This window comes from Saimiri boliviensis, chromosome 1, assembly GCF_048565385.1.
Source record: "Saimiri boliviensis isolate mSaiBol1 chromosome 1, mSaiBol1.pri, whole genome shotgun sequence".
Lineage (NCBI taxonomy): Eukaryota > Metazoa > Chordata > Mammalia > Primates > Cebidae > Saimiri > Saimiri boliviensis.
Window position 1 is genome coordinate 144,686,875 of NC_133449.1, and position 26,237 is coordinate 144,713,111.

The 26,237-nt window shown below is 44.1% G+C and overlaps 1 protein-coding gene and 1 pseudogene across 4 annotated transcripts in view; one reads left to right on the forward strand and one right to left on the reverse strand.

The window, feature by feature from the left end:
* The window catches only part of IST1 (IST1 factor associated with ESCRT-III), a 31,404-nt gene extending 8,967 nt beyond the window's left edge, over positions 1 to 22,437 (reverse strand). Inside the window, exons 1-5 of one of the 4 annotated variants that reach the window (XM_074405755.1) lie at positions 22,326 to 22,437; positions 15,035 to 15,152; positions 2,659 to 2,761; positions 1,750 to 1,930; positions 1,225 to 1,312 (exon numbers count right to left, since the gene is read on the reverse strand). In XM_074405755.1, the coding sequence (XP_074261856.1) occupies positions 1,225 to 1,312; positions 1,750 to 1,930; positions 2,659 to 2,746 (357 nt within the window). In that variant the 5' untranslated portion in view covers positions 2,747 to 2,761; positions 15,035 to 15,152; positions 22,326 to 22,437. Of the gene's footprint in view, positions 1 to 1,224; positions 1,313 to 1,749; positions 1,931 to 2,658; positions 2,762 to 5,753; positions 6,673 to 15,034; positions 15,153 to 22,325 lie in introns of those variants that run through there. The other 3 variants (XM_003939949.3, XM_074405762.1, XM_074405743.1) reach the window with 3 other exon arrangements.
* LOC120366876 (10 kDa heat shock protein, mitochondrial pseudogene) lies at positions 12,122 to 12,663 on the forward strand (annotated as a pseudogene).
* Positions 22,438 to 26,237: the final 3,800 nt, after the last annotated feature.

Below are 26,237 nucleotides of genomic sequence, written 5' to 3' on the forward strand. Positions count from 1 at the left end.
GCTCTCAGAAATGCTGGCAGCCAGCTTATACACTCTAGACAGAAGGTGGGAGGATTCTGGAGAAAACGACCAACCCAAGGAAAGACAACTAGTTTCTGACAGTCTGGAATTCCTCCAAACAAGAGCTTAGTCAGACCACTCAACAATCTGGCAGTAAAAACCCACCCATGCACACAAGGTTCCAATCTGCTTTATAGTGCCTCGCTCTTAAATGTAAACCGACAGCCAAGGACCACTAAATCTTCAGAAAAGTCTCTACTATAAAACTAAGAAATAGGAAAAATGAACTTGAGAGAAACAAACATGACAGAAGTTTTAAAATAAACTATAATAGCCAGGCACGGTGGCTCACACCTGTACTCCTAGCACTTTGGGAGACTGAGGTGGGTGGATCACCTGAGGACAAGAGTTCAAGACCAGCCTGGCCATCATGGTAAAACCCCATCTTAAATAAACAAACAAACAAATTATAGTATCCTCAGAGACTAAGAAAACATTGTGGCCATGAAACAAAAACAGACTATAAAATATATTCAAAGAAAAACAGTTCTTCAAAAAAAACCTAGAAAATAAGGAAATCTCAGTAGATGGTTTGGTAGACAAGAATGAGACAATCTCAGGTTGGGAGATATAGAATGAGACAATCTCCTAAGAAATAGAAAGGTAAAGATGTAGAAAACAGAAAACAACACAAGTGAATTTGTATCCGAGCAGTCAGTACCATATCCATGTTGTGATGTGCAATTTTCTGGTTAATGTCTGTCTCTTCTGCTAGACTCTAAGCTATAGGAGTATGGCAGGTGCCATATTTTGCTCACCACAGCACTCACATAAGCTCATACAATTTACTTAATAAATATTTGTGGAATTAATAAAGCAAAAACATCTATCACCTTAAATTAATGTTATTTTAACTTTACGGGTTTACAGTTGCATAAAAACTTCTCTATTTGCATTGAGTTAAATAACATTAAGACACAATTAGAGATACACAAAGCTGTGCTCCTTAAAAAAACTACTCAAGTTTACAAAAACACTGTTCTGTAAGTCTGAAAAGGAGAAACAAATAAATTTACAAAACCTATTTCAAAAGCAACCGAAGAAGGGTACAAAATACCTGGTCAAATCAGCAGAGGTAACTTATATTAACCCACCTTCCTATATTAACCCACCTTCCTAACAATATGAAAAGCAACAAACATCACTGAAACTACTTGTACTCACTATTTTCAACTCAGCCACTTCTGACTGGAGTCGAGGAGCAGCCCAGATCAGTGTAGACACAGATTCAGCCAGACCAGAATCTAGCTCCCTAATCGAGGGAAAAATTAACATAACATTCTTTAAAATAAACCGAAAAAATCGTAGCTTTTTTTTCATATACTTTATAGTCTCCAAAGCTATTTTATGAATCTCACTGGATTCTCACAGTAACTCTAGGCTTCTAGCCATTTTCGTGATCTTATATTATCTTCTGGAGAAACTCAAAACTACCAAAGGCGGCCAAGGCCATGAAGTCGGATAATGGTTGAGCCAAGATTCAAATTTAGGCTTCTCAGTTTCAGATCCTACATTTTCATTTTAACAGTTATCTACATTGAGATGAGGCCTTTAAGCAACTGTTAGGAAGAAGATCCTTGGGCATGTGAAACAGTCCCCTAATGCTAGCCCCCTGATGCAGAAAGAGACCACATTACTCCTTTTTCAAATTCCAGAAATGATTTAGATCTTTTAATCACAGTATCTTACTTCATAGACTGGATAAGGCCAAACCGAGCCAGCAGCAGGTCACAGTACAGCTCCAGGATCTCCATGGCCTCCACAAGGTAGTCTTCCCGGATAATGTGCTCCACACGGATCCGAGCTCGTTCATCTTTTCCAGCAGCCAGATAGTCAGCAATCTCCTTCCTTGCTTTCTGGGCCAGTTCCGCTACGACACAGATCCCACTCCAATCTCACAGCAGTAGAGCACTGGCATCTGACCTACAGGCCAATCTCCCCTCAACAGGAAGAACTGGGTGTTTCTACTATAGCCTAGCTCCTCTCCCTTAACAAACCTAGTCCCATCCCATCTACTGTAGAAAATATAGCTCATGTGGCTTGACAGTTCCAACTCAGGAGTCCAGTTACCTAATTCCATAACAAAAGAGCATGTCCCTTTCTCTGCAACCAAGGGACTCAGTCTGACTAGTCACAAAGGGCAGAAATGCATCCAAAGATTAAAAGATAAGATCCGCAGCCAGACACAGTGCCTCACGCCTGTAATCCTAGCACTTTGGAAGGCTGAGGCAGGTGGATGGCTTTGAGGTCACGAGTTCAAGACCAGCCTGGCCAACATGGTGAAATCCCATCTCTACTAAAAATATGAAAATTAGCCAGGTGTGGCGGCACACGCCTGTAATCCCAGCTACTTGGGAGACTGAGGCAAAAGAACTGCTTGAACCCAGGAGGTGTGGAGGCTACAGTAAGCCAAGATCACACCACCTTCACTCCAGCCTGGGTGACAGAGTAAGACCCCATCTCAACAAAAGCAACAACAAAAAAAGATATGATTCCTAAGACTTCATAGAACTACACTGAAAGATCCCGTACTGGAGTGCTAGCATCCAGTGATGTATTTTGGGGGGAAAAAAGGTAAGGCAATCATGCACTACTCACTTTTTTTTTTCTCCAAAAGTTTAAGGCGATTTATGACTAATCTCAAATTGACTCTTAAGCGCTCAGCTTTAAATCCAGAGCCCAGCATGCTGTGCTGTTTTTCCTAGAAACGGAAGAAGCACAATGACTATTTTCAAGTCAGAATTAGTTCAGGAACTAACACCTCTCAGGGGTGAATTACTTGCAACAATAAACCAGAGTGTTTTTCTAATACAGGAAAACGACATGAGCTAATTCACATTTTTTACAGATCATTTTGGCTGTTGTATAGAAAACTGATTGGGGAAAGATAATACTGGAAGCAAGAAGACCAACAGGAAGGCTATTATTACCATCCAGACAAGAGATGGTAATAGCTCAGACCAGGGTGGTTAGCAGTGTCAGCAACTGGATTTGAAATCTACTTTGAAAGCACAGCTTAAAGAATTTGGTGACAGATGAAATAAATACCTAGATATTGGCATGGGGGAAGAGTGATAAAAAGATAAAAAAGCAGAAGGGTTCCCTGCTTTTCCAAAAAACAATCTCAAAAAATAATGGGGAAAGATGATCAAATTCAGACACATAATTGAAAATATTAGCCGGGCGCGGTGGCTCAAGCCTGTAATCCCAGCACTTTGGGAGGCTGAGGCGGGTGGATCACGAGGTCAAGAGATCGAGACCATCCTGGTCAACATGGTGAAACCCCGTCTCTACTAAAAATACAAAAAACTAGCTGGACATGGTGGCGCGTGCCTGTAATCCCAGCTACTTAGGAGGCTGAGGCAGGAGAATTGCCTGAGCCCAGGAGGTGGAGGTTGCGGTGAGCCGAGATCGCGCCATTGCACTCCAGCCTGGGTAACAAGAGCGAAACTCCATCTCAAAAAAAAGAAAATATTATCGGCCAGGCGCAGTGGCTCACACCTGTAATCCCAGCAATATGGGAGGCGAAGATGGACAATCACATCAGGAGGTAAAGACCAGCCTGACCAATATGGTGAAACCCTGTCTCTATTAAAAATACAAAAAAAAAAAAAAAAAATTACCTAAGTATGGTGGCACATGCCTGTAATCCCAGCTACTCCACAGGCTGAGGCAGGAGAATTGCTTGAAATGGGGAGGCGGAAGTTGCAGTGAGCCAAGATCACCATTGCACTCTAGCCTGGGTGAGAGTGAAACTTTGTCTCAAAAAAAAACAATTCATCTTAACTCCCCAAATATTGCCACTAAGTCTCAGTCTTTGGGGAAAAGCTAATGCACTAGAGTACAGAAATATCATTAACATCTACTCACCTACAAGTTAAACAAAGGGGTGAAAAGAGGAAGAAAAAAACTGCTCTACAAAATTCTACAACAGAAAGCTCTTTACCAGGAACTTCACTGAATAGCAGAGTTTCAGTCAACAAAACCACCCCTCCTCTACCCGCAAGACTTTAGGGTATACCATTGTGCATTGACTACTGTGCATTCTAGTTCAAAACAGCACAATTTCTATTTCTCTAAATTTAAATTCTGGACTCAAAAACATAGTATCCAAACAAAAGCTAGGTCAAACAAAGTAACTGAAGGACAGACAAATCAAAAGAACGCCAAAGAAAAAACACTAAGAATCGTATTTGTCTACTAGTGAATTAACCACTAGTTAAAAAAAAAAAAAAAAAAAAAAAAAAAAAAAAAAATCAGTGGGTTTTCCTTTTGTAAAATTGCCCCCAAAAGCCTTTACCTAGGAATTAACCCAGGTCCCAGGTTAAAACGGGGCTTTTATGTCATGAAGTATCTGTAATCCATTAATTAAATTATGTTCAATCCACACAACAAGTATTTACTGATTATGTATGTGTCAGACATTGGCTAGATGCTGGAAATTAAAAGTGTAAATTAAGGTACAGTCCCTGTCCTCAAAGGAACACATATTCTACTGGGAAAACCACAAACAACAATAAAAATAAAAATAAAAAAAAAAATAAAAAAAACTGGCCTGGGGCAGTGGCCCACAACTGTAATCCCAGCACTTTGGGAGGCCTAGGTGGGTGGATCACCTAAGGTCGGAAGTTCAAGACCAGCTTGACCAACATGGAGAAACCCATCTCTACTAAAAATACAAAATTAGCCGGCCCTGGTGGCACATGTCTGTAATCCCAGCCATTCAGGAGGCTGAGGCAGGAGAATCCAGAAGAATCACTTTAACCCAGGAGGTGAAGGCTGCGGTGAGCCAAGATCGTGCCATTGCACTCCAGCCTGGGCAACAAAAGAGAAACTCTGTCTCAAAAAACAATAAACAAAAAGAACTCCACAGCTGAGAAAATCCAGCAACAATACTGTTGGATAAAAGCTTTAATTCTAGGTCAGGAGCAGTGACTCACGCCTGTAATCCCAGCACTTTGGGAGGCCGAGGCAGGTGGATCACCTGAGGTCAAGGGTCCAAGACGAGTCTGGCCAACATGGTGAAACCCCGTCTCTACTAAAAACACAAAAATTAGCCGGGTGTGGTGGTGGGCACCTGTAATCCCAGCTACTCAGAAGGCTGAGACAGGAGAATCACTTCACCCTAGGAGGCAGAGGCTGCAGTGAGCCAAGACCATGCCACTGCACTCGAGCCTAGGCAAAACAGCAAGACACTGTCTTAAAAAAAAAAAAAAAAGAAAGAGAAAAGAAAAGAAAAAAAATCTTTTTTTTTTTTTTTTTTTTTTTGAGACAGTCTTGGTCTCTCTCCAGGCTGGAGTGCAGTAGCACAATCTCGGCTCACTGCAACCTCTGCCTCCTGGGTTCAAGCGATTCTTGTGCCTCAGCTTCCTGACTAGCTGGGACCACAGGTGCGTGCTACCATGACCAGCTAATTTTTCTATTTTTAGTAGAGACAGGGCTTCACCATGTTGGCCAGGATGGTCTCGATCTCTTGACCTCATGATCCGCCCACCTTGGCCTCCCAAAGTGCTGGGATTACAGGCGTGAGCCACCTCACCCAGCCACAAAAAAAAGATTTTTTTTAAAAAATCACTGAATGTATATATTAAATGTGGTATATACATACATTACAGCATTATTCAGCCTATCACACTCACAGAAAAACAATTTTCAGATTAAAAAAAGAGCTGGCCAAGCATAGTGGCTCATACCTGTAATCCCAGCACTTTCAGAGGCCAAGGGAGGTGGGTCACCTGAGGTAGCGAATTCAATACCACCCTGACCAACATGGAGAAACCCCATTTCCACTAAAAATACAAAATTAGCTGAGTGTGGTGATGCATGCCTCTAATCCCAGCTACTCGGAAGGCAGAGGCAGGAGAATCGCTTGAACTCAGGAGACAGAGATTGTAGTGAGCCGAGATCACACCAATGCACTCCAGCCGGCGCAACAAGAGCTAAACTCTGTCTGGGGAAAAAAAAAAAAAAAAAGCTAAATAGCAGGGTGCAGTGGCTCATGTCTGTAATCTCAGCACTTTGGGAGGCAAGGTGAGAGGACTGCTTGAGCCCATGAGTTCAAGACCAGTCTGGATAACGTGGCAAACTCCCATCTCTATAAAAAATACAAAATTTGTCTGGGCGCAGTGGCTTATACTTGTAATCCCAGCACTTTGGGAGGCAAAGGTGGGTGGACCACAAGGTCAGGAATTCAAGACAAGCCTGGCCAACATAGTGAAACCCCACCTCTACTAAAACTATAAAAATTATCCAGGCATGGTGGTGTGCATCTGTAGTCTCAGCTGCTTAGGAGACAGAAGCAGGAGAATCACCTGAACCCGTGAAGCAGAGGTTGTGGTGAGGCTAGATTGCACCACTGCACTACAGCCTGGGCAACAGACAGATAATCTAAAACAATTTTTCAAAAACTTCAAAATACAAAAGTTAGCCAGGCGCAGTGGCAGGGTACCTGTGGTCCCAGCTACTCAGGAGGCTGAGGCAGGATTGCTTGAGCCCCAGAAGCAGAGGCTGCAGTGAGCGGAGAACCTACCACAGAACTCCAGCCTGAGTGAGAGAGCAAGACTCTGTCTCAAAAACAAGCAAAAACACAGAGCTAATACACACAAAGGACTCCTATAATTCAATAACAACAATGTGTTTAGAAATTAAGCAAAAGCCGGGTGCGGTGGCTCACGCCTGTAATCCCAGCACTTTGGGAGGCCAAGGCGGGTGTGGATCACGAGGTCAAGAGATCGAGACCATCCTGGTCAACATGGTGAAACCCCGTCTCTACTAAAAATACAAAAATTAGCTGGGCATGGTGGCGCACGCCTGTAGTCCCAGCTACTTGGGAGGCTGAGGCAGGAAAATCGCTTGAACCCAAGAGGTGGAGGTTGCGGTGAGCCGAGATCGCGCCACTGCACTCCAGCCTGGGTAACAAGAGTGAAACTCCGTCTCAAAAAAAAAAAAAAAAAAAGAAATTGAGCAAAAAACTTGAATAGACATTTCTCCAAAGATGATATACAAATGATCAATAAGCATAACAAAAGTGCCAATATCATTAATCTTTAGAGAAAAGGAAAATGAAATCACAGTGAGATACTACCTTACACCCATTAGGATGGCTACTATCAAAAAAAAAAAAAAAAGGAAAATTTCAAGTACTAAGGATGCTGTGGAGAAAATAGAACCCTTGTGCACTGTTGGTGGGATTGTAAAATGGTACAACCATTACAGAAAAACAGTATGGCAGTTCCTAAAAAAATTAAAATTAAAAATGGAACTACCATATGCTCTAGAAATCCCACTTCTGATACATAACCAAAAGAACTGAAAGTGGAACTTTAAAGAGTTACTTGCATACCTATGTTCCCAGTAGCATTATTCACAATGGCCAAGAGGTAGAGGCAACCCAAACAGCCATGGAGGGATATATGGAATAAACAAAATTATGGTCTATACACACAACAGAGTACTAATCAGCCTTAGAAAGGAAGGAAAATCCTATCACATGTGACAATGTGGATGAACGTTAAGGACATCACAGTAAGTGAAATAAGCCAGTCACAAAAAACAAATACTGTAAGATTCTACTTGCGTGGGGTATCTAAAATTCAGAGAAACAGAAAGAAGAATGGTGGTTACCAGGGTCTGGAAGTAGGGGAAATAGGGAATTGTTTAATGGGTACCAAGTTTCAGTTATGAAACGTGAAAAGGTAATGGAGATCTGTTGCACAAAGATGTGAGTACACATTACTGAACTCGACACTTAAAAATAGGTAAGTTGGGCCGGGTGCAGTAGCTCAAGCCTGTAATTCCAGCACTTCGGGAGGCTGAGGCGGGTGGATCACGAGGTCAAGTGATCGAGACCATCCTGATCAACATGGTGAAACCCTGTTTCTACTAAAAATACAAAAAATTAGCTGGGCATGGTGGCACGCGCCTGTAATCCCAGCTACTCAGGAGGCTGAGGCAGGAGAATTGCTTGAACCCAGGAGGCGGAGGTTGCAGTGAGCCAAGATCGTACCATTGCACTCCAGCCTCAGTAACAAGAGTGAAACTCCATCTCAAAAAAAAAAAAAGAGGATAAGTTGGTAAATTCTGTCATGTTGCCATGTGTTTTTGACCATGGCTAAATTTTTTTAATTCTTAAGAGCTAAAACAAAACTATTAACATATAACTGCATTATATATAATAATAATTGTTAATAATTAACATATTAGGAGAAACATAAAAGAATAGTTTTATGTTTAGGAGAAACATAAAAGAGTATTTTAGGCCAGGCGAGGTGGCTCACGCCTGTAATCCCAGCACTTTGGGAGGCCAAGGTGGGTGGATCACGAGGTCAAGAGATTGAGACCATCCTGACCAACATGGTGAAACCCCATCTCTACTAAAAATACAAAAAAATTAGCTGGGCATTGTGGCACGGGCCTGTAGTCCCAGCTACTCAGGAGGCTGAGGCAGGAGAATTGCCTGAACCTGGGGGGTGGAGGTTGCAGTGAGCCAAGATTGTGCCACTGCACTCCAGCCTGGGAGACAGAGTGAGACTTCGTCTCAAAAAAAAAAAAAAATAATACTGTATAATGGAGATAGAACAGGCCTTTTAAAAAAGAGATACAAAAATTATTTTATATGACAAAAACTTAAACTATAACACTAAAAGGTAAGCAATATTTGGGGGAAAATCTGCTACAGAGATTATTATACACTTGATCATGATGATGAGTGAGAAAACTGGTGCATTCTCAAACTCCTACTGGAAATGTAAATTGGCAACACCTCTCAAGGTCACTCTTTTAAATTTCCAAGTTTAGCCAGGAGCAGTAGCTCATACCTGTAATCCCAACATTCTAGGAGGCAGAGACTTGAGCTCAGGAGTGAGACCAGCCTGGGCAACATGGTGAAACTACAACTGTACCAAAACTACAAATACTGGCCAAGTGTGATGGTGCATGCCTAGAGTCCCAGCTAATTGGGAGGAGAAGGAGGCAAGAGGATTACTAGAGCCTGGGAAGCTGAGGCTACAGTGAGCTGTGACTGCACCACTGCACTCCAGCCTGGGCCACAGAGCAAGACCCTGTCTCAAAAAAAAAAAAAAAAAAACACCTCTTAAGTTTAAATGCCTATTCTGAAGAACAATTCACATTCACATGTATACGGAGGGGAATGTAGAATGACATCATCATCTAAATTCCAACAATTAGAAACTGATTAAATTAAGATACATCCATTTTATGCAACACATGGCAGTAGTTTGTTTTGGGTATTTTTTTTTTATTTGTTTTTGAGAAAGAGTCTTTACTGGCTGGGTGTCGTGGCTCAAGCCTGTAATCCCAGCACTTTGGGAGGCCGAAGCGGGTGGATCACGAGGTCAAGAGATCGAGACCATCCTGGTCAACATGGTGAAACCCCGTCTCTACTAAAAATACTAAAAATTAGCTGGGCATGGTGGCGTGTGCCTGTAATCCCAGCTACTCAGGAGGCTGAGGCAGGAGAATTGCTTGAACCCAGGAGGCGGAGGTTGCGGTGAGCCGAGATCGCGCCATTGCACTCCAGCCTGGGCAACAGGAGCGAAACTCCGTCTCAAAAAAAAAAAAAAAAAAAAGTTGAAGTGGAGCCTATTTTTTCTTATATACTCCAAATTAATGAATATTTACAAAAATGTATTTACATATATTTGAGTAAGATGATTTCTATTAATACATAACCACCCTTGCCATTATGAAGTATAGTAGTATCCCCTTATCGAAGGGGGAGTATGTTCCAAGACTCTAGTGGATGCCTGAAATTGCAGATCATACCGAATCCTATACATAGTACCATGTTTTTCTACCTGATATCCCAGGGCCCTAAGTGACTAATGGGCAGGTAGCATACATAGAAGGGATACACTGGACAAAGAAGCAATTCACATCCCAGGTGGGATGAACAGGATGGTACAATATTTCATCGTACTACTAAGAATGAAATTTATGAACTGTTTATTTCTGCAATTTTCTATTTAATACTGTCAGACCACACTTAACCAAAGAAGCTAAAGCCCCAGACAGTGAAAACATGGATAAGGGAGGACTGCTGTACCTCAAGGCCTTTATTATAGAATCATGATAACAAATCAACTTCCACACTTATTTATCAGCAGTGACTGAAATTAGAAGACATTAACCTAAGGAGTATTATCCAACTTGCTGTTAAATTACTCAATATACACATAATTATTAAGGTAATTAGGTTTAGAAAGGCACAAAAAATATACCTCTATCGTGAGTCCTACAAAGATCTTGCCCTTAGCAGACAATTACTCCAGCTTAACATGGATACACCAAACTTGTCAAGTGAACAGTGGCATTTCTAGGAGAAGAATAACCTAAAAAGTTATTCTTCAAGTTTTCATATACTATTTTGTATAATCCTGGAAGTAAATGTGTTAACAAAGATAAAATTATACCTGTCAGACTTTAGAAGTACGATTTCAAATATTGGGCAATATAAATAAATTGATATGACCATTTTAGACACTAATTTGGCAGTATTTAAAGAAAAGTATGTTTTAATGAAAGCTATCCATATACTTTAAGACACAGCAATCGCATTCCTGGACATACATCACCAAAGAAATTTGTACATAGCACCATGAAGACACAAGTATGCATTTTGTGGTAGTAAGGAGGTGGAAGAATGCTCAGTGTCTATTTCAAAAGGACATGAGGCCAAGTACAGTGGTCCTTGCCTATAATCCCACCAGTTTGGGAGGTCCAGCCAGGAGGATCATTTGAGGCCAGGAGTTCGAGACAAGCCTAGGCAACATGGCAAGATCCTGTCTCTACAAAGTATTTATAAATTAGCCAGGCATGGTGGTGCATGCCAGTGGTCCTAGCTATTCGGGACGGTAAGGTGGGAGGCTCAATGTGGCAGGCTCAATGTGGCCAGGAAGTCAGTGAGGCAGCAGAGAGCTGTGTTCACACCACTGCACTCCAGCCTGGGTGACAGAGTAAGACTCTGTCTCAAAAAAAAAAAAAAGGGACCAATAAAAGGTGACAAAAACATGACAGAATACTATGCAGCAGACAGAATTAAACAGCTGTACTTAGTGCAACATGGGTAGTCCTTAAAAACAGAAGTAAAAGGCTGGGCACGGTGGCTCAAGCCTATAGTCCCAGCACTTTGGGAGGCCGAGGCGGGTGGATCACGAGGTCGAGAGATCGAGACCATCCTGGTCAACATGGTGAAACCCCATCTCTACTAAAAATACAAAAAATTAGCTGGACATGCTGGCGCGTGCCTGTAATCCCAGCTACTCAGGAGGCTGAGACAGGAGAATTGCTTGAACCCAGGAGGCGGAGGTTGCGGTGAGCCGAGATCGCGCCATTGCACTCCAGCCTGGGTAACAAGAGTGAAACTCCGTCTCAAAAAAAAAAAAAAAAAAAACTGACAAAGACTTTAAAGCAGCTACTATAAAAATGCTGGCTTCGAGGCCGGGCGCGGTGGCTCAAGCCTGTAATCCCAGCACTTTGGGAGGCCGAGGCGGGTGGATCACGAGGTCAAGAGATCGAGACCATCCTGGTCAACATGGTGAAACCCCGTCTCTACTAAAAATACTAAAAATTAGCTGGGCATGGTGGTGTGTGCCTGTAATCCCAGCTACTCAGGAGGCTGAGGCAGGAGAATTGCCTGAACCCAGGAGGCGGAGGTTGTGGTGAGCCGAGAGCACGCCATTGCACTCTAGCCTGGGCAACAAGAGCGAAACTCCATCTCAAAAAAAAAAAAAAAAAAGTGCTGGCTGGGCATGATGGCTCACACCTGTAATCCCAGCACTGTGGGAGGTCAAGGCAGGTGTTATCACCTGAAATCAAGTGTTGGAGACCAACCTGGCCATAATGGTGAAATCCCTCCTCTACTAAAAATACAAAAATTAGCCAAGTGTGGTGGTGCATGCCTGAAGTCCCAGCTACTGAGGGGGCTTAGGCAGGAGAATCGATTGAACTGGGCAGGCAGAAGTTGCAGTGAGCTGAGATCATGCCATTGCACTAGAGCCTGGGCAAAAGAGTGTCTACAAAAAAAAAAAATATATAGACGTGTCGGGAGGGCAGTATCGCGGGTCTCTCTTTGCCGCGGTGCGCCAGAGCAGAGTACGAGTCTGAGGCTGAGGGAGTCATGGCAGGACAGGCGTTTAGAAAGTTTCTCCCACTCTTTGACCGAGTATTGGTTGAAAGGAGTGCTGCTGAAACTGTAACCAAAGGAGGCATTATGCTTCCAGAAAAATCTCAAGGAAAAGTATTGCAAGCAACTGTAGTCGCTGTTGGATCGGGTTCTAAAGGAAAGGGTGGAGAGATTCAACCAGTTAGCGTGAAAGTTGGAGATAAAGTTCTTCTCCCAGAATATGGAGGCACCAAAGTAGTTCTAGATGACAAGGATTATTTCCTATTTAGAGATGGTGACATTCTTGGAAAGTACATAGACTGAAATAAGTCTCTATTGAAATGGCATCAATGTGAAGCTGCCCATTCCACTGAAGTTCTGAAATCTTTCATCATGTAAATAATTTCCATATCTCTCTTTTATAATAAACTAATGATAACTGATGACATTTAGTGTTTCCAAAATTGTTTCCTTGTACTGATATAAACATTTCCAAATAAAAATATATAAACAAAAAAATATATATATATATATATACACACACACACACACACACACACACGTATATATATATTTATATACATATATGCTGCAACAACAAAGGCAAATTTCTTTTGAATGGAAAGATAAAAAAGTAAAGACATAAAGAGGAAACAAATCTTAGAACTAACTATTGCTATTCAGGAGGCTGAGGCAGGACTGCTTTAGCTGACTAGCCTGAGCAATATGGTAAGCTTTTGTCTCAAAATAGAAAAAAAAAAAAAAAACACCACCACCGGGTGTGGTGGCGCACACCTGTAATCCCAGCACTTTGGGAGGCCGAGGCGGGTAGATCATGAGGTCAGAAGTTCAAGACCAGCCTGGCCAACACGGTGAAACCCTGTCTTTAAACAAAACAAAAATATAAACAACAACAACAAAAAATATTGAAAACAGTGAACAAAGACTTATAGATCTGTACGTCAAGAGCAAGGAGTCTTAATGTCTTTATGACAGTTGGGTCATTAAATCCCTTAAGGATAGGAGAAACAATTTTTTTTTTTTTTTGGAGACAGAGTCTCGCTCTGTCACACAGGCTGGAGTGTAGTGGCAAGATCTTGGCTCACTACAACTTCCGCCTCCTGGGTTCAAGCAATTCTCCTGCCTCAGCCTCCTGAGTAGCTGGGACTACAGGCATGCACCACCACACCCAGCTAATTTTTTATTTTTAGTAGAGACAGGGTTTCACCATGTTGGTCAAACTGGTCTCGAACTCCTGACCTCGTGATCCACCTGCCTCAGCCTCCCAAAGTGCCAGGATTACAGGCATGAGCCACCACACCTGGCCAACAATTTTTTAAAATAATGAAAGCAGCCAGGGAAAAACAATGCATTACCTACAAGGGACATATTAGATGACTGTAGATTTCGCTTCAGAAATCAGGGAGACTAAAAGGAAGTGAAACAACATTTTTAAAGTGCTGAAAGAAAAGAACTGTCAGCTTAAAGTTATATATCTGGGGCCAGGTACAGCGGCTCACGCCTGTAATTCCAGCACTTTGGGAAGCTGAAGTGGGTGGATTACGGGGTCAGGAGATGGAGATCAACCTGGCCAACACGGTGAAGCCCCATCTCTACTAAAAATAAAAAAATTAGCTGGGCGTGATGGCGCATGCCTGTAATCCCAGCTACTTGGGAGGCTGAGGCAGGAGAATCACTTGAACTAGGGAACAGAAGGTTGCAGTGAGCCGAGATCACACCACTGCACTCCAGCCTAGTGACAGAGCGAGATTCTGTCTCAAAAAAAGAAAAACAAACAAACAAACAAAATATATATCCAATGAAAATATCCCTCAGAAATCAAAGTCTTCTCAGATGAGGAAAAACCAGTAAGAGAATTTGTCAACAGTACACCTGCTCTAAAAGAATTGCTGGCTGGGCATAGTGGCTCACACCTGGTTATCCCAGCATTTTGGGATGCCAAGGCAGGCAGCTCACCTGAGGTCAGAAGTTCGAAACCAGCCTGGCCAACGTGATGAAACCCTGTCCCTCCAAAAAAAAAAAATTAGCTGGGCAAGGTGGTGGGCACCTGTAATCCCAGCTACTTGGGAGGCTGAGGCAGAAGAACTGCTTGAAAGGAGGGTGGACGTTGCAGTGACCCGAGATCACGCCACTGCATTCCAGCCTGGGCAACAAGAGGAAAACTGCATTTCAAAAAAAAAAAAAAATTGCAAAGGTTTTAAAGCAAGCTGGGTGCAGTGGTTCACGCCTGTCATCCCAGCACTTTGGGAGGCCAAGGCTGCTGAATCACAAGGTCAGGAGTTCAAGACCAGCCTGGCCAACATCGTGAAACCCTGTCTCTTCTAAAAATACAAAAATTCCCCAGGTATGGTTGCACATACCTGTAATCCCAGCTATTTGGGAGACTGAAGTGAGAGGATCACTTGAACCCAGGAGGCGGAGGTTGTAGTGAGCCAAGACCTCGACATTACACTCCAGCCTCGGTGACAGAGTGATACTCCATCTCCCTCGCCTCCAAAAAAAAAAAAAACGATCCAAAAAAACCCAAAAAACCAGATTTTAAACTGGAATTTAAAATGTGTTCATGGAGCCCAAAAAGCAGTAAAACAGAAACAAAAATGAGAGAAAAGAACAAATAAAATGCAGACCTAAACTCAGACATTCAAAAATTACATAACTAAATGAAAATGGTATAAGCATCGCTGAGTGAAGTGGCTCACACCTGTAATCCCAGCACTTTGGGAGCCTGAGGCAGGTAGATCACGAGGTCGGGAGATTGAGACCATCCGGGCCAACATGGTGAAACCCCATCTACTACAAATACAAAAATTAGCTGGGCATGGTAGCACGCACCTGTAGTCCCAGCTACTCAGGAGACTGAGGCAGGAGAACTTCTGGAACCCAGGAAGTGGAGGCCGCAGTAAGCCAAGACTACACCACTACACTCCAACCTGGGTGACAGATCAAGACTCTGTCTCAAAAAAAAAGAAAGAAATTAGCATATTGTGTTACATGTACACAACAAGCACCATATAAACATGTTAAACAAATTCCAGTCAACATATCCATATTTTAAAAAGTCTTAGCTCTTCATCTAAAGATTAGCTAGCCTTTTTTTGTGTGTTTTATGTTAAAGTAAAATGTTTAAGGTATGCTTTGTATCTTCCCACCCCCAACACCTTTAATAATTTTGATTAATCTGTTTCAATCTCACTGCAGGACAGCAACTGTTTCTTTGTTTTCTTTTTTTTTTGAAACAGAATTTCACTTTTGTTAACCAGGCTGGAGTGCAATGGCCCATCTGGACTCACCACAACCTCCACCTCCCGGGTTCAAGTGATTCTCCTGCCTCAGCCTTCCCAAATAGCTGGGATTACAGGCATGCGCCACCATATCCAGCTAATTTTTGTATTTTCAGTAGAGATGGGGTTTTTCCATGTTGGTCAGGCTGGTCTCAAACCCAACCTCAGGTGATCCTCTCGCCTCAGCCTCCCAAAGTGCTGGAATTACAGGCATGAGCCACCTTACCCAGCCTTTCAACTTTTTCTTACATGTCACTGTCATTCCCACATTGCCCAGCACAGTGTATTGTACAAAGCTATTACTCATGTATTATGTTAATTAGTAGAAATTTTAATTAAAAGTTACAAGGCTTTTTAAAAAATTCTATGAATTTACCTAATCTTGTTTTAGATTTAAGGAAAGAAAAACAATTTGCTAAACTATTTTGTCAAGTACTGATTTCAACTCCTCTTCAACAGATTCTTATTTTACAAAGAAACTAATCATTAGACAATGAAAGGTTTACTGTCTTAGTTATTAGATAGCTAAGATGTAGTTATTACTTTTGTGGTTTACTGTCATTGTCTTTAATGATTAGTTTCTTTGTAAAATAAGAATATGATTACCAGTACATTAAATAAATCATTAGACTAAAAATGAATTTAAAACAAAAGACTGACTTAATTACTATCTCAAAATTTGAACCTGTTTCCAAAGCTAAACATAATACAAACTTTGTTATCTTGTATGATTAGGAACATTACATTTGGAGACAATAACCTAAAAGTTAATAAAAAATATTGTAGTCAACAGTTACTTTTACATATACATTAACAAACATGAACAAATTTTCATACATATGTGATTATATACACATCACATACTAACACTGTCCAGTAAGTAATTTAAAATTATTTTTGTGATTCATAGGTTACTCTAAAACCACTCTGTGCTTCAACATCTTTACTGTCATTCACTCACGCACCAAATATTTGTTGAGTGCTATTCTATCACTGTGCTAAGCCACTGTCTACAAAAGACATTTAAATGACAGCTTCCCTAGCTTTCAAGGGGCTCACAATCAAATGGGTATAGCTGACATAAAAACAGTAAGACAAGTAAGCAATTATAACATAAACCCTAAAAAATGGTTATGAACTAGTGACCACAATACTAGTTCTTGGTATTCTATTCTGTTTATATACGTAAATATTAGTGTAACACCATTATTTTTATTAGTGTCACACATGAATCGGCAGCCTCACGTGCCATTCTTGCATCTTCCAATCCTTCACTTTACTCCAATTCTTAACACTGGTACAACAAACCCATCCAGTCTCTCTCTTATCACTCAGCTAGCTGAGACTTTGGGAGCTAGATAGCCTCCTCATCTTAAATAAGCAAAGTAAAACCATGGAATGAGTCCTTCCTCTTAGGATATTTGGGGGAGTAAATGAATCAGAGTTGCTGCCCAAAAGAGTAAAGCTGCCCAGAGGTAGTGACCCTGAAAGCCTATTCAAAGTAGCAGTAGTTAAAAGAAGCCAAAAAAGCCGGGCGCGGTGGCTTAAGCCTGTAATCCCAGCACTTTGGGAGGCCGAGGCGGGTGGATCACGAGGTCGAGAGATCGAGACCATCCTGGTCAACAAGGTGAAACCCCGTCTCTACTAAAAATACAAAAAGTTAGCTGGGCATGGTGGTGCGTGCCTGTAATCCCAGCTACTTAGGAGGCTGAGGCAGGAGAATTGCCTGAGCCCAGGAGGCGGAGGTTGCGGTGAGCCGAGATCGCGCCATTGCACTCCAGCCTGGGTAACAAGAGCGAAACTCCGTCTCAAAAAAAAAAAAAAAAAAAAAAAAAAAAAGAAGCCAAAAAAAAAAAAAAGACTTTAGTGTTTGTAGCTCTAAAAGTACGAAGTGAGGAGGGGAGAGAGTAGAGTCAAGAGTGGCTACAGACACTGCAATATGTACAAAAACTTTTGGTTTTGAAATGTATTATTTTATTCTCATCTTTTTTTCTTTTTCTTTGAGACCAAGTTTCACTCTCCTTGTCCAGGCTGGAGTGCAATGGTGCAATCTAGACTCACTGCAACCTCCAACTCCCAGGTTCAAGTGATTCTCCTGCCTCAGCCTCCTAAGTAGCTGGGATTACAGGCAACTGCCACCACACCCAGTTAATTTCTTCTAGTAGAGATGGAATTTCACCACTTTGGCCAGGCTGGTCTCTAACTCCTGACTCAGATGATCCACTGGCCTCAGCCTCCTAGAGGACCAGGATTACAGGACGCTGCGCCCAGCATCTGATCTCTTTTTCTTAGAATACAAACAGATTTGGGTATGACCACTGTATTGCAGTAATGAAGATGTGACATTAGAGTACAAAGAGACACAATGGGGTGTCAGTACACATTTCCAAGATAATATAGCCCAAATCCTTTTATCTTTTATAGAACTGTTATTAATAAAGATGGGGCCTTGCTATGTTGCCCAGGCTGGTCTCCAACTCTTGGGCTCCGCTATCCTTGCACCTCATCCTCCCAACATCCTAGAATTACAGGCATGAGCCGCCATGCCTGGTGCTCAATTCCTTCAGAAGCATTTCATGCACAAGTGGTACAAAGTTTACTGTGTATTTTCCCACTATAATCAAATCTTCACTGGCCAAACTAATTAAGACTGAAAATTTAATTTAAAAAGAAGACTGGGACATGCGCAGTGGCTCATGCCTGTTAATCCCAGTACTTTGGGAGGCAGAAGCAGGTGGATCACAAGATCTTTTTTTTTTTTTTTTTTTTGAGACAGAGTTTCGCTCTTGTTACCCAGGCTGGAGTGCAATGGCGCGATCTCGGCTCACCGCAACCTCCGCCTCCTGGGTTCAGGCAATTCTCCTGCCTCAGCCTCCTGAGTAGCTCGGATTACAGGCATGTACCACCATGCCCAGCTACTTTTTTTTGTATTTTTAGTAGAGACGGGGTTTCACCATATTGACTAGGACGGTCTCGATCTCTTGACCTCGTGATCCACCCGCCTCGGCCTCCCAAAGTGCTGGGATTACAGGCTTGAGCCACCACGCCCGGCACACAAGATCTTAAGTTCAAGACCAGCATGACCAATACGGTGCCCATCTCTACTAAAAATACAATAGGCCGGGCATAGTGGCGCACGCCTGTAGTCCCAACAACTCAGGAGGCTGAGGCAGGAGAATCACTTGAACCCAGGAGGCAGAGGCTACAGTAAGCCGAGATCGTGCCACTACACTCCAGCCTAGGCAACAGAGCAAGACTCTGTCTCCAAAAAAAAAAAAAAAAAAAAAAAAAAAAAGAAGACTGTAAGACCACCAGCATCATGTGTTATTCATAAGAAAATAAGCCTTCAGAATTCAGAGACCATCAAAATTTTCTTGAAGGAGCTATAAATACTGAAATGTACAGGCATTATTAAAGTATCTTTGTTTCTCAATACAATTGATATAAAAACATTATAGAAAATACGCTGGGTCTTTTACCAAGAGTGTTTCTTTTCCCTCTTGAAATGGAGTCTCACTCTGTTACCCAGGCTGGAGTGCCGCAGCAAGATCTCAGCTCACTGCAATCTCTGCCTCCCAAGTTCAAGCGATTCTCCTGCCTCAGCCTCCTGAGTACCTAGGATTACAGGTGCCCGTCACTACGCTTAGCTAATATTTTGTCTTTTTAGTAGAGACGGGGTTTTGCCATGTTGAATGCCTGACCTCATGATCTGCCCACTTCAGCCTCCCAAAACGCTGGGGTTACAGGCCTGAGACACCGTACCCGGCCTGTTTCTTTTTTTTAAGACGGAGTCTCACTTCAGACTGGAGCGCAGTGGCGCAATCTCGGCTCACTGCAGTCTCTGCCTCCTGAGTTCAAGTGATTCTCCTGCTTCAGCCTCTCATGTAGCTAGAATTACAGGTGCCTGCCACCATGCCCAACTAATTTGTTTTAGTAGAAATGGGGTTTCACCACGTTGGCCAAGCTGGTCTTAAACTCCTGACCTCATATGATCCACCCATCTCAGCCTCTCAAATTGCTGGGATTACAGGCATGAGCCACAGTGCCCGTCCCCAGAAGTGTTTTTCTTTCTTTCTTTCTTTTTTTGAGATGGAGATTAGCTCTGTCGTCCAGGCTAGAGTACGGTGGCATGATCTTGACTCACTCCAACCTCTGGCTCCAGGGTTCAAGAAATACTCCTGGCCGGGCGCGGTGGCTCAAGCCTCTAATCCCAGCACTTTGGGAGGTCGAGGCGGGTGGATCACAAGGTCAAAAGATCGAGACCATCCTGGTCAACATGGTGAAACCCCGTCTCTACTAAAAATACAAAAAATTAGCTGGGCATGGTGGCGCATGCCTGCAATCCCAGCTACTCAGGAGGCTGAGGCAGGAGAATTGCCTGAACCCAGGAGGCGGAGGTTGCGGTGAGCCGAGATCGCGCCATTGCACTCCAGCCTGGGTAACAAGAGCCAAACTCCGTCTCAAAAAAAAAAAAAAAAAAAAAAAAAAGAAATACTCCTACCTAAGCCTCCCAAGTAGTTGGGGTTACACGTGCACGACACCACACCTGGCTAATTTTTTTGCATTTTTAGTAGAGGTGGGGTTTCACCATATTGGCCAGGCTGGTCTTGAACTTCTGACCTCAAGTGATCTGCCCACCTAAGCCTTCCAAAGTGCTGGGATTATAGGCATGAGTCATGGCACAAGTCAAGAGTGTTTCTTAAGGCATATTTTTGCAAAGCTGTACTCATGGACTCAGCAATATAGAATCTTTCTCATCATATCATGTTACAGTCTAAAACTTTGTATAGTCAACACTGTCCAATATTCCACTCAGTAATAATTTTCTTATCAATTCCCCAAACTTTTGACATGTGTACCATATAAATAATGCTGACATAAGTATTCATGAGCATATTACTTTTCCTGCATTTGGAATGATTATCCCACACTTCGTTTTCCAGTTTTATTGTAAAATCCTGGAACTTGATTCTGATTATTTTACAAGATTAGAGCTTAAATCAAATAAACTAGATATAGAAATTCTGGAGCTCCTGATAATTTAGAACCCAGAGATACAGGAACAAAGAGGGAGAATGAAATATTATTTGGACAAAATAATTACACTATTTAAAAAATAAGTTATACGAAACTGGATGACTTTAAAATGTAACACTAACACTGGGAATTTAAAATACTTCTAATCCTAGCACTTTGGAAGGATCACTTGAGCCCAGGAGTTCAAGACCAGCCTGGGCAACATGAAGAAACTCCATCTCTCCCCTCCATACCCTTACCTTGCCAAACCCCACCAAAAAAAAAAAAAAAGCCAGGTGTGGGCCTGTAGTTTCAGCTACTCCTGAGGCGCAGGAAGGCAAGGCTGCAGGGAGAAGTCATTGCACCACTATACTCCAGCCTGGGAAAGAGAACCACCCCCTCCACCGCCTTTTTTTTTGTTTTTGTTTTTTAAAAAAAAAGACAGGGTCTCTCTCGGTCCTCCAGAGTGGAGGGCAGTGGCTCAACTACCAACTCAGCTTCGACCTCCCAGGCTTAAACAATCCTCCTACCTCAGTCTCCCGGACTATAATAGATGAGCGCCTCCACATCTGGCTAATTTTTTATTTTTGTAGAGCGCGAGAGCGGGGTTTTGCTATGTTGCCCAGGCTGGTCTCCAACTCCTGGGCTTAAGTGATCCTCCCACCTAGCTCTCCCAAAGTGCTGGAATTACAGGGGTGAGCCACCACATCTGGCCACTTTTATCATCTAATGACTATTACCAAGTCTATCCCAGAAGTTCTGAGGAAGCTAAAAAAACAAAATTTCCCACGAAAGCCAAAAGGCGTCTACTTGGAAAGGAGAAGGAAATATATATACATGTATTTCAACTATTAGTTTATTAACTTAGAAAACTACAGACATAGGAGAGGTACAGGTAAAACAAGATTAGGCATTAAGCGATTGTGTTTGAAACTGGATGAGAGGATTCATCGTACTCCTGTCTGCTTGACATTTTCCATAATAAAAAATAAAAAGTTAAAATATTACACATGGTTTTAAAGTTCAAGTTTCCCCTAAAGATCTGTTTCCGACCAGATTTTAAGTTTACTACTACAGAGTGAAGCTGCTGTGTCTTTCGTAATTAACCTACAGTTCCTGGGTCCCGACCCTCCTCAAAGTTTATGCTGGTGAATTCCAAGTGGTCACCTCCAGCACCCCGGAGGAGAAGCGCCGAGATAACAAAGAGCAGAGGCGCAAGGATCCTCCCAAGACCTCTCACCACACACGCAGGGATGCGAGAAAGCGAGCAGAGGCGGCTGCTTGCTTCAGCGAAAGAAAATGTCATTTTCTCCGACCAAAGTGGACCCAAGTCGGCCCCTTAACCCAGGAACAAGCCCAGGAGGCTATCCCGCCCGGCGGAAGTGGGCCCGGCTCGGGGACAACGGTCTCTCGCGACACTGGAGAGCCCGACCTCCCCGAAGTCTCTCTGGGCCAGAAGAGACGGGGTAGGGGTGTCGCCGAGAAGCCCTTGCCGAGGCCGCGGCGTTTCCGCCCCAGGGAAAGCACGCCTCGGGGCAAGAAGACTACGGGAAAGTTAAGCGGCTCGGAGTATCAAGGACCAGCGGCCCCCGAGCTGCTCGCGACCCTGCGACGCCCCCCACCCCGGCCCGGGCAACCTCCCCAGCAACGGGCCCTGGACGACCTGACCTCCGGTCTGACCCCCACTTCCATGATCCTTTCTCCTCAGCTGCCCCCTCCGAAGTCGTTTGAAGCCCGGGATGTAGCGCTAGCTAGAGACAGCTAAATCCGGAGCGCAGAGGAGACAGGAAGACGGAGACCTCTGACGCCGAGGATGCCACACTCACCTGACCGTATCCAGGCGTGAACACTGCAGACTCCGACTTCAGAATCAGGGTTCAGCGTCCAAAATGGCGGCTCCCGAGGCCTCAGCACAGCAACCACAGGCGGAGGGATCCACGGGTTAGGAGCTAGCCACGCCCTCCTTTCCAGGGATTGGCTGCGCGATCGCCGCTGCCGGGACCCACACGCTGACTCGGGGCTACCTCCCTGGGTTTCCTTTGGAGCCGGCGCGGCCGGGAACTACTTCTCGCGGCGGAGGCATGGAAGGCGGTGGGCGACGCGACACGCCGACTGAGTCAGCTGCTGGGGGCGCGCCCGGAATTTTGTTCTGGGCGGGGTGAGGCCAGGAACGGCTGCTGGTTCTTGGACTCTGCGCCCACGGCCTTACCGCGCCCAGTGCCCTGGCCCCGGATTCTTCCATAACCGGCTCCCAGTACTGCCTCTCTGACGCCAGGAGTTGCTCCTTGAGATTTGCTGCTGTCCCTCGCTGGACTTTCCCCCTGGGTGGAGCGGCCAAGCCGGTTTCGAAGCCTGCTATCTCTAACTCTTCACCTAGCGTCTTGGTGTCGCTCTACGGACCCGTGTTCCGCCGCCCCGCTTTTAAGCCGACGCGTTGCCCTTTCAGCCAGAATTGCTGAGGTCTGCGTGGTGTCATTCCGTAGTGTGACCTCAGCACCACATTCTCTGGCGATTTCCCTAATTTATCTCGGTATTCAGAGGAAACTTTTTCCTTGGTTACTTTCGTTTTTAACTTGGAAAACATTCTCTGCTTATCCTTGGAAGGGGCCTTCCCAGCACTTCGGGAGGTCAAGGCGGGAGGATCGCTTGAGCCCAGGAATTGGGGACCAGCCTGGCGTAGGAAGACCCCATCGCTACAAAAAAAGTTAAAAATTAGGCGAGCAGGCCAGGCGCGGTGGCTTACGCCTGTAATCCCCCCAACACTTTGGGAGGGTACGGCGGGTGGATCACCTGAGATCAGCAATACGAAACCAGCCTGGCCAACGTGGTGAAACCCCGTTTCTACCAAAATTACAACAAATTAGCCAGGCGTGGTAACGCATGCTTTTAATCGCAGCTACTCGGGAGGCTGAGGCAGAATTGCTTGAACCTGGGAGGCAGAGGTTGGCGGTGAGCTGAGATCGCCCCACTGCACTCTAGCCTAGGCAGCAAGAGTGAAACTTCGTCTCAAAAAAAAAAAAAAAAAAAAAAAAAGGCGAGCGGCAGTGCGCGTGTGTGGGCCACAGAAAAAAAGTGAAAGGGCTAGTTGCGAAGGCTCACACCTGTAATCCCAGCCCTTTGGGAGGCCGACGCGGGCGGATCACCTGAGGTTGGGAGTTCAAGACCAGCCTGACCAACTTGGAGAAACCCTCTCTCTACCAGACAAACAAACAAACAAACAAACAAAAACAAAAATTAGCCGGGCGGGATGGCACATTCCTATAATCCCAGCTACTCGGGAGGCTGAGGCAGAATTGCTTAAATCCAGGAAGCGGAGGTTGCCGTGAGCAGAGATCGTGCCATTGCACTCCAGCCTGGGCAACAAGAGCAGGGGGAGAAAAATAAAAAAAGGGGGAGGCCTCCAGAAGGAAGTCATCTGATCCCTGCTTGCACCAGGGCACTTATATGACAAGTAGAAGCTAGCCAATATAGTAAGATGTTGATGCCATTTGCAACATTTCAAGATAAAACCAAGTTCCAAGCCAGCACAGTGACTCAATGCCTGTAATCCCAGCACTTTGGAAGGCCTAGGCCAGTGGAAAACCTGAGGTCAGGAGTTCAAGACTAGCCTGGCCAACATGGTGAAACTCCGTCTCTACTGAAAAAAAAAAAAATACAAATAATAATAATAAATTAGCTGGGTGCAGTGGCACACACCTGTAAGGTCAGGTGTTGGAGACTAGCCTGGCCAACATTGTGAAACCCCCATCTCTACTAAAAATACAAAAATCAGCCAGGCGTGGTTGTGGGGACCTGTAATCCCAGCTATTCCAGACGCTGAGGCAAGAGAATCACTTTAACCCAGGAGGCAGAGGTTACAGTGAGCGGAGATCGTGCCACTCCACTCTAGCCTGAGCAGCAGAGCAAGACTCTGTCTCAAAAAAAAAAAAAAAAAAAAAAAAGTGGATTTTTTTTTTTTTTTTTTTTTTTTTTTTGGCTGGTGGTGGCTTATGCCTGTAATCTCAGCACTTTTTGGGGCCAGGGTGGGTGGATCACCTGACATAAGAAATTCAAGATCAGCCTGGCCAACATAGTGAAATCATCTCTACTAAAAATACAAAAATTAGCCAGGTGTGGTGACAACACACCTGTAATCCCAGCTACTTGGGAGGCTGAAGCAGGAGAATCGCCTGAGCCTGAGAGGCAGAGGTTACAGTGAACTGAGATTGCTCCACTGCACTCAAGCCTGGGCAACAGAGTGAGATCCCCTCTCAAAAAAAAAAAAAAAAAAAAGGCTGGGGGGCCAGGTGCAGTGGCTCACGCCTGTAATCCCAGCACTTTGTGAGGCCGAGGTGGGCGGATCACGAAGTCAAGAGATCGAGACCATCCTGACCAACATAGTGAAACCCCGTCTCTACTAAAATACAAAAATTAGCTGGGCATGGTGGTGTGCACCTGTAGTCCCAGCTACTCGGGAGGCTGAGGCAGGAGAATTGCTTGAAGCCAGGAGCCAGAGGTTGCAATGAGCCGAGATTGCGCCATTGCACTCCAGCCTGGGTAACAAGAGCGAAACTCCATCTCAAAAAAAAAAAAAAAAAAGGCATGAGGATTAAATGTTTTAATTTCTGATAATCTCTTAGAACAATGTCTGACGGATGGTTAATGGTGTCAGTATTTTTCCAGTGATATTTACATGTAAAACTGTGTGTCTTTTTTTTTCTTTAGATGGAGTCTCACTCTGTCGCCCAGGCTGGAGTACAGTGGCACAATCTCGGCTCACTGCAGCCTCCACCTCACGGGTTCCAGCAATTCTCCTGCCTCAGCCTCCCGAGTAGCTGGGACTACAGGCACCTGCCACCATGCAGGGCTAATTTTTGTATTTTTAGTAGAGATGGGTTTTCACCATGTTATCCAGGATGGTCTCAATCTCCTGACTTCATGATCTGCCAACCATGGCCTCCCAAGGTGCTAGGATTACCAGGTGTGAACCACCGTGCCCCACCCATGTGTCTTTTTTACACATATTGTAGCATACTAAAGTAATTTACTTTAAAATACCTATCTTAGCCAGGTGCAGTGGCTCACCCCGTAATCCCAGCACTTTGGGAAGACAAAGTGGGCAGATCTCTTGAGCCTGAGCAACACATCAGAACCCCATCTCTACAAAATACACAAAGAAAAATTCAGCCAGGCTTGGTGTCATGCACCTGTAGTCCCAACCACTCAGTAAACTGAGGTGGGTGGATAACTTGAACCTGGGGAGGTCAAGGCTTCAGTAAGCCATGATTGTGCCACTGCACCCCAGCCTGTCTCAAAAGTGAGACCCTGTCTCAAAAACAAAAACAAGCTATATGTATTGGAGATTGTCACACATCAATAACTCTCTTACTTTTTTTTCTTTTTTTGAGATAGAATCTTGCTCTGTCTCCAGGGTGGAGTACAGTGTCGCGATCTCAGGCACTGCAACCTTCACCTCGCAGATTCAAGCTTTTCCCCTGCCTCAGCCTCGTGAGTAGCTGGGACTACAGGTGCATGCCACCACGCCCAGCTAATTGTTGTGTTTTTAGTAGAGACAGGGTTTAACAAAGTTCGCTAGGATGGTCTCGATCCCTTGACCTCGTGATCCACCCCCCCCCCGGCCTCCCAAAGTGCTGGTATTACAAGCGACTACATAATATTCCACTGTATATGTATACCATAATTATATATATATATATTTAAGATGGGGTTTCACCCTGATGGCCAGGCTGGTCTTGAAC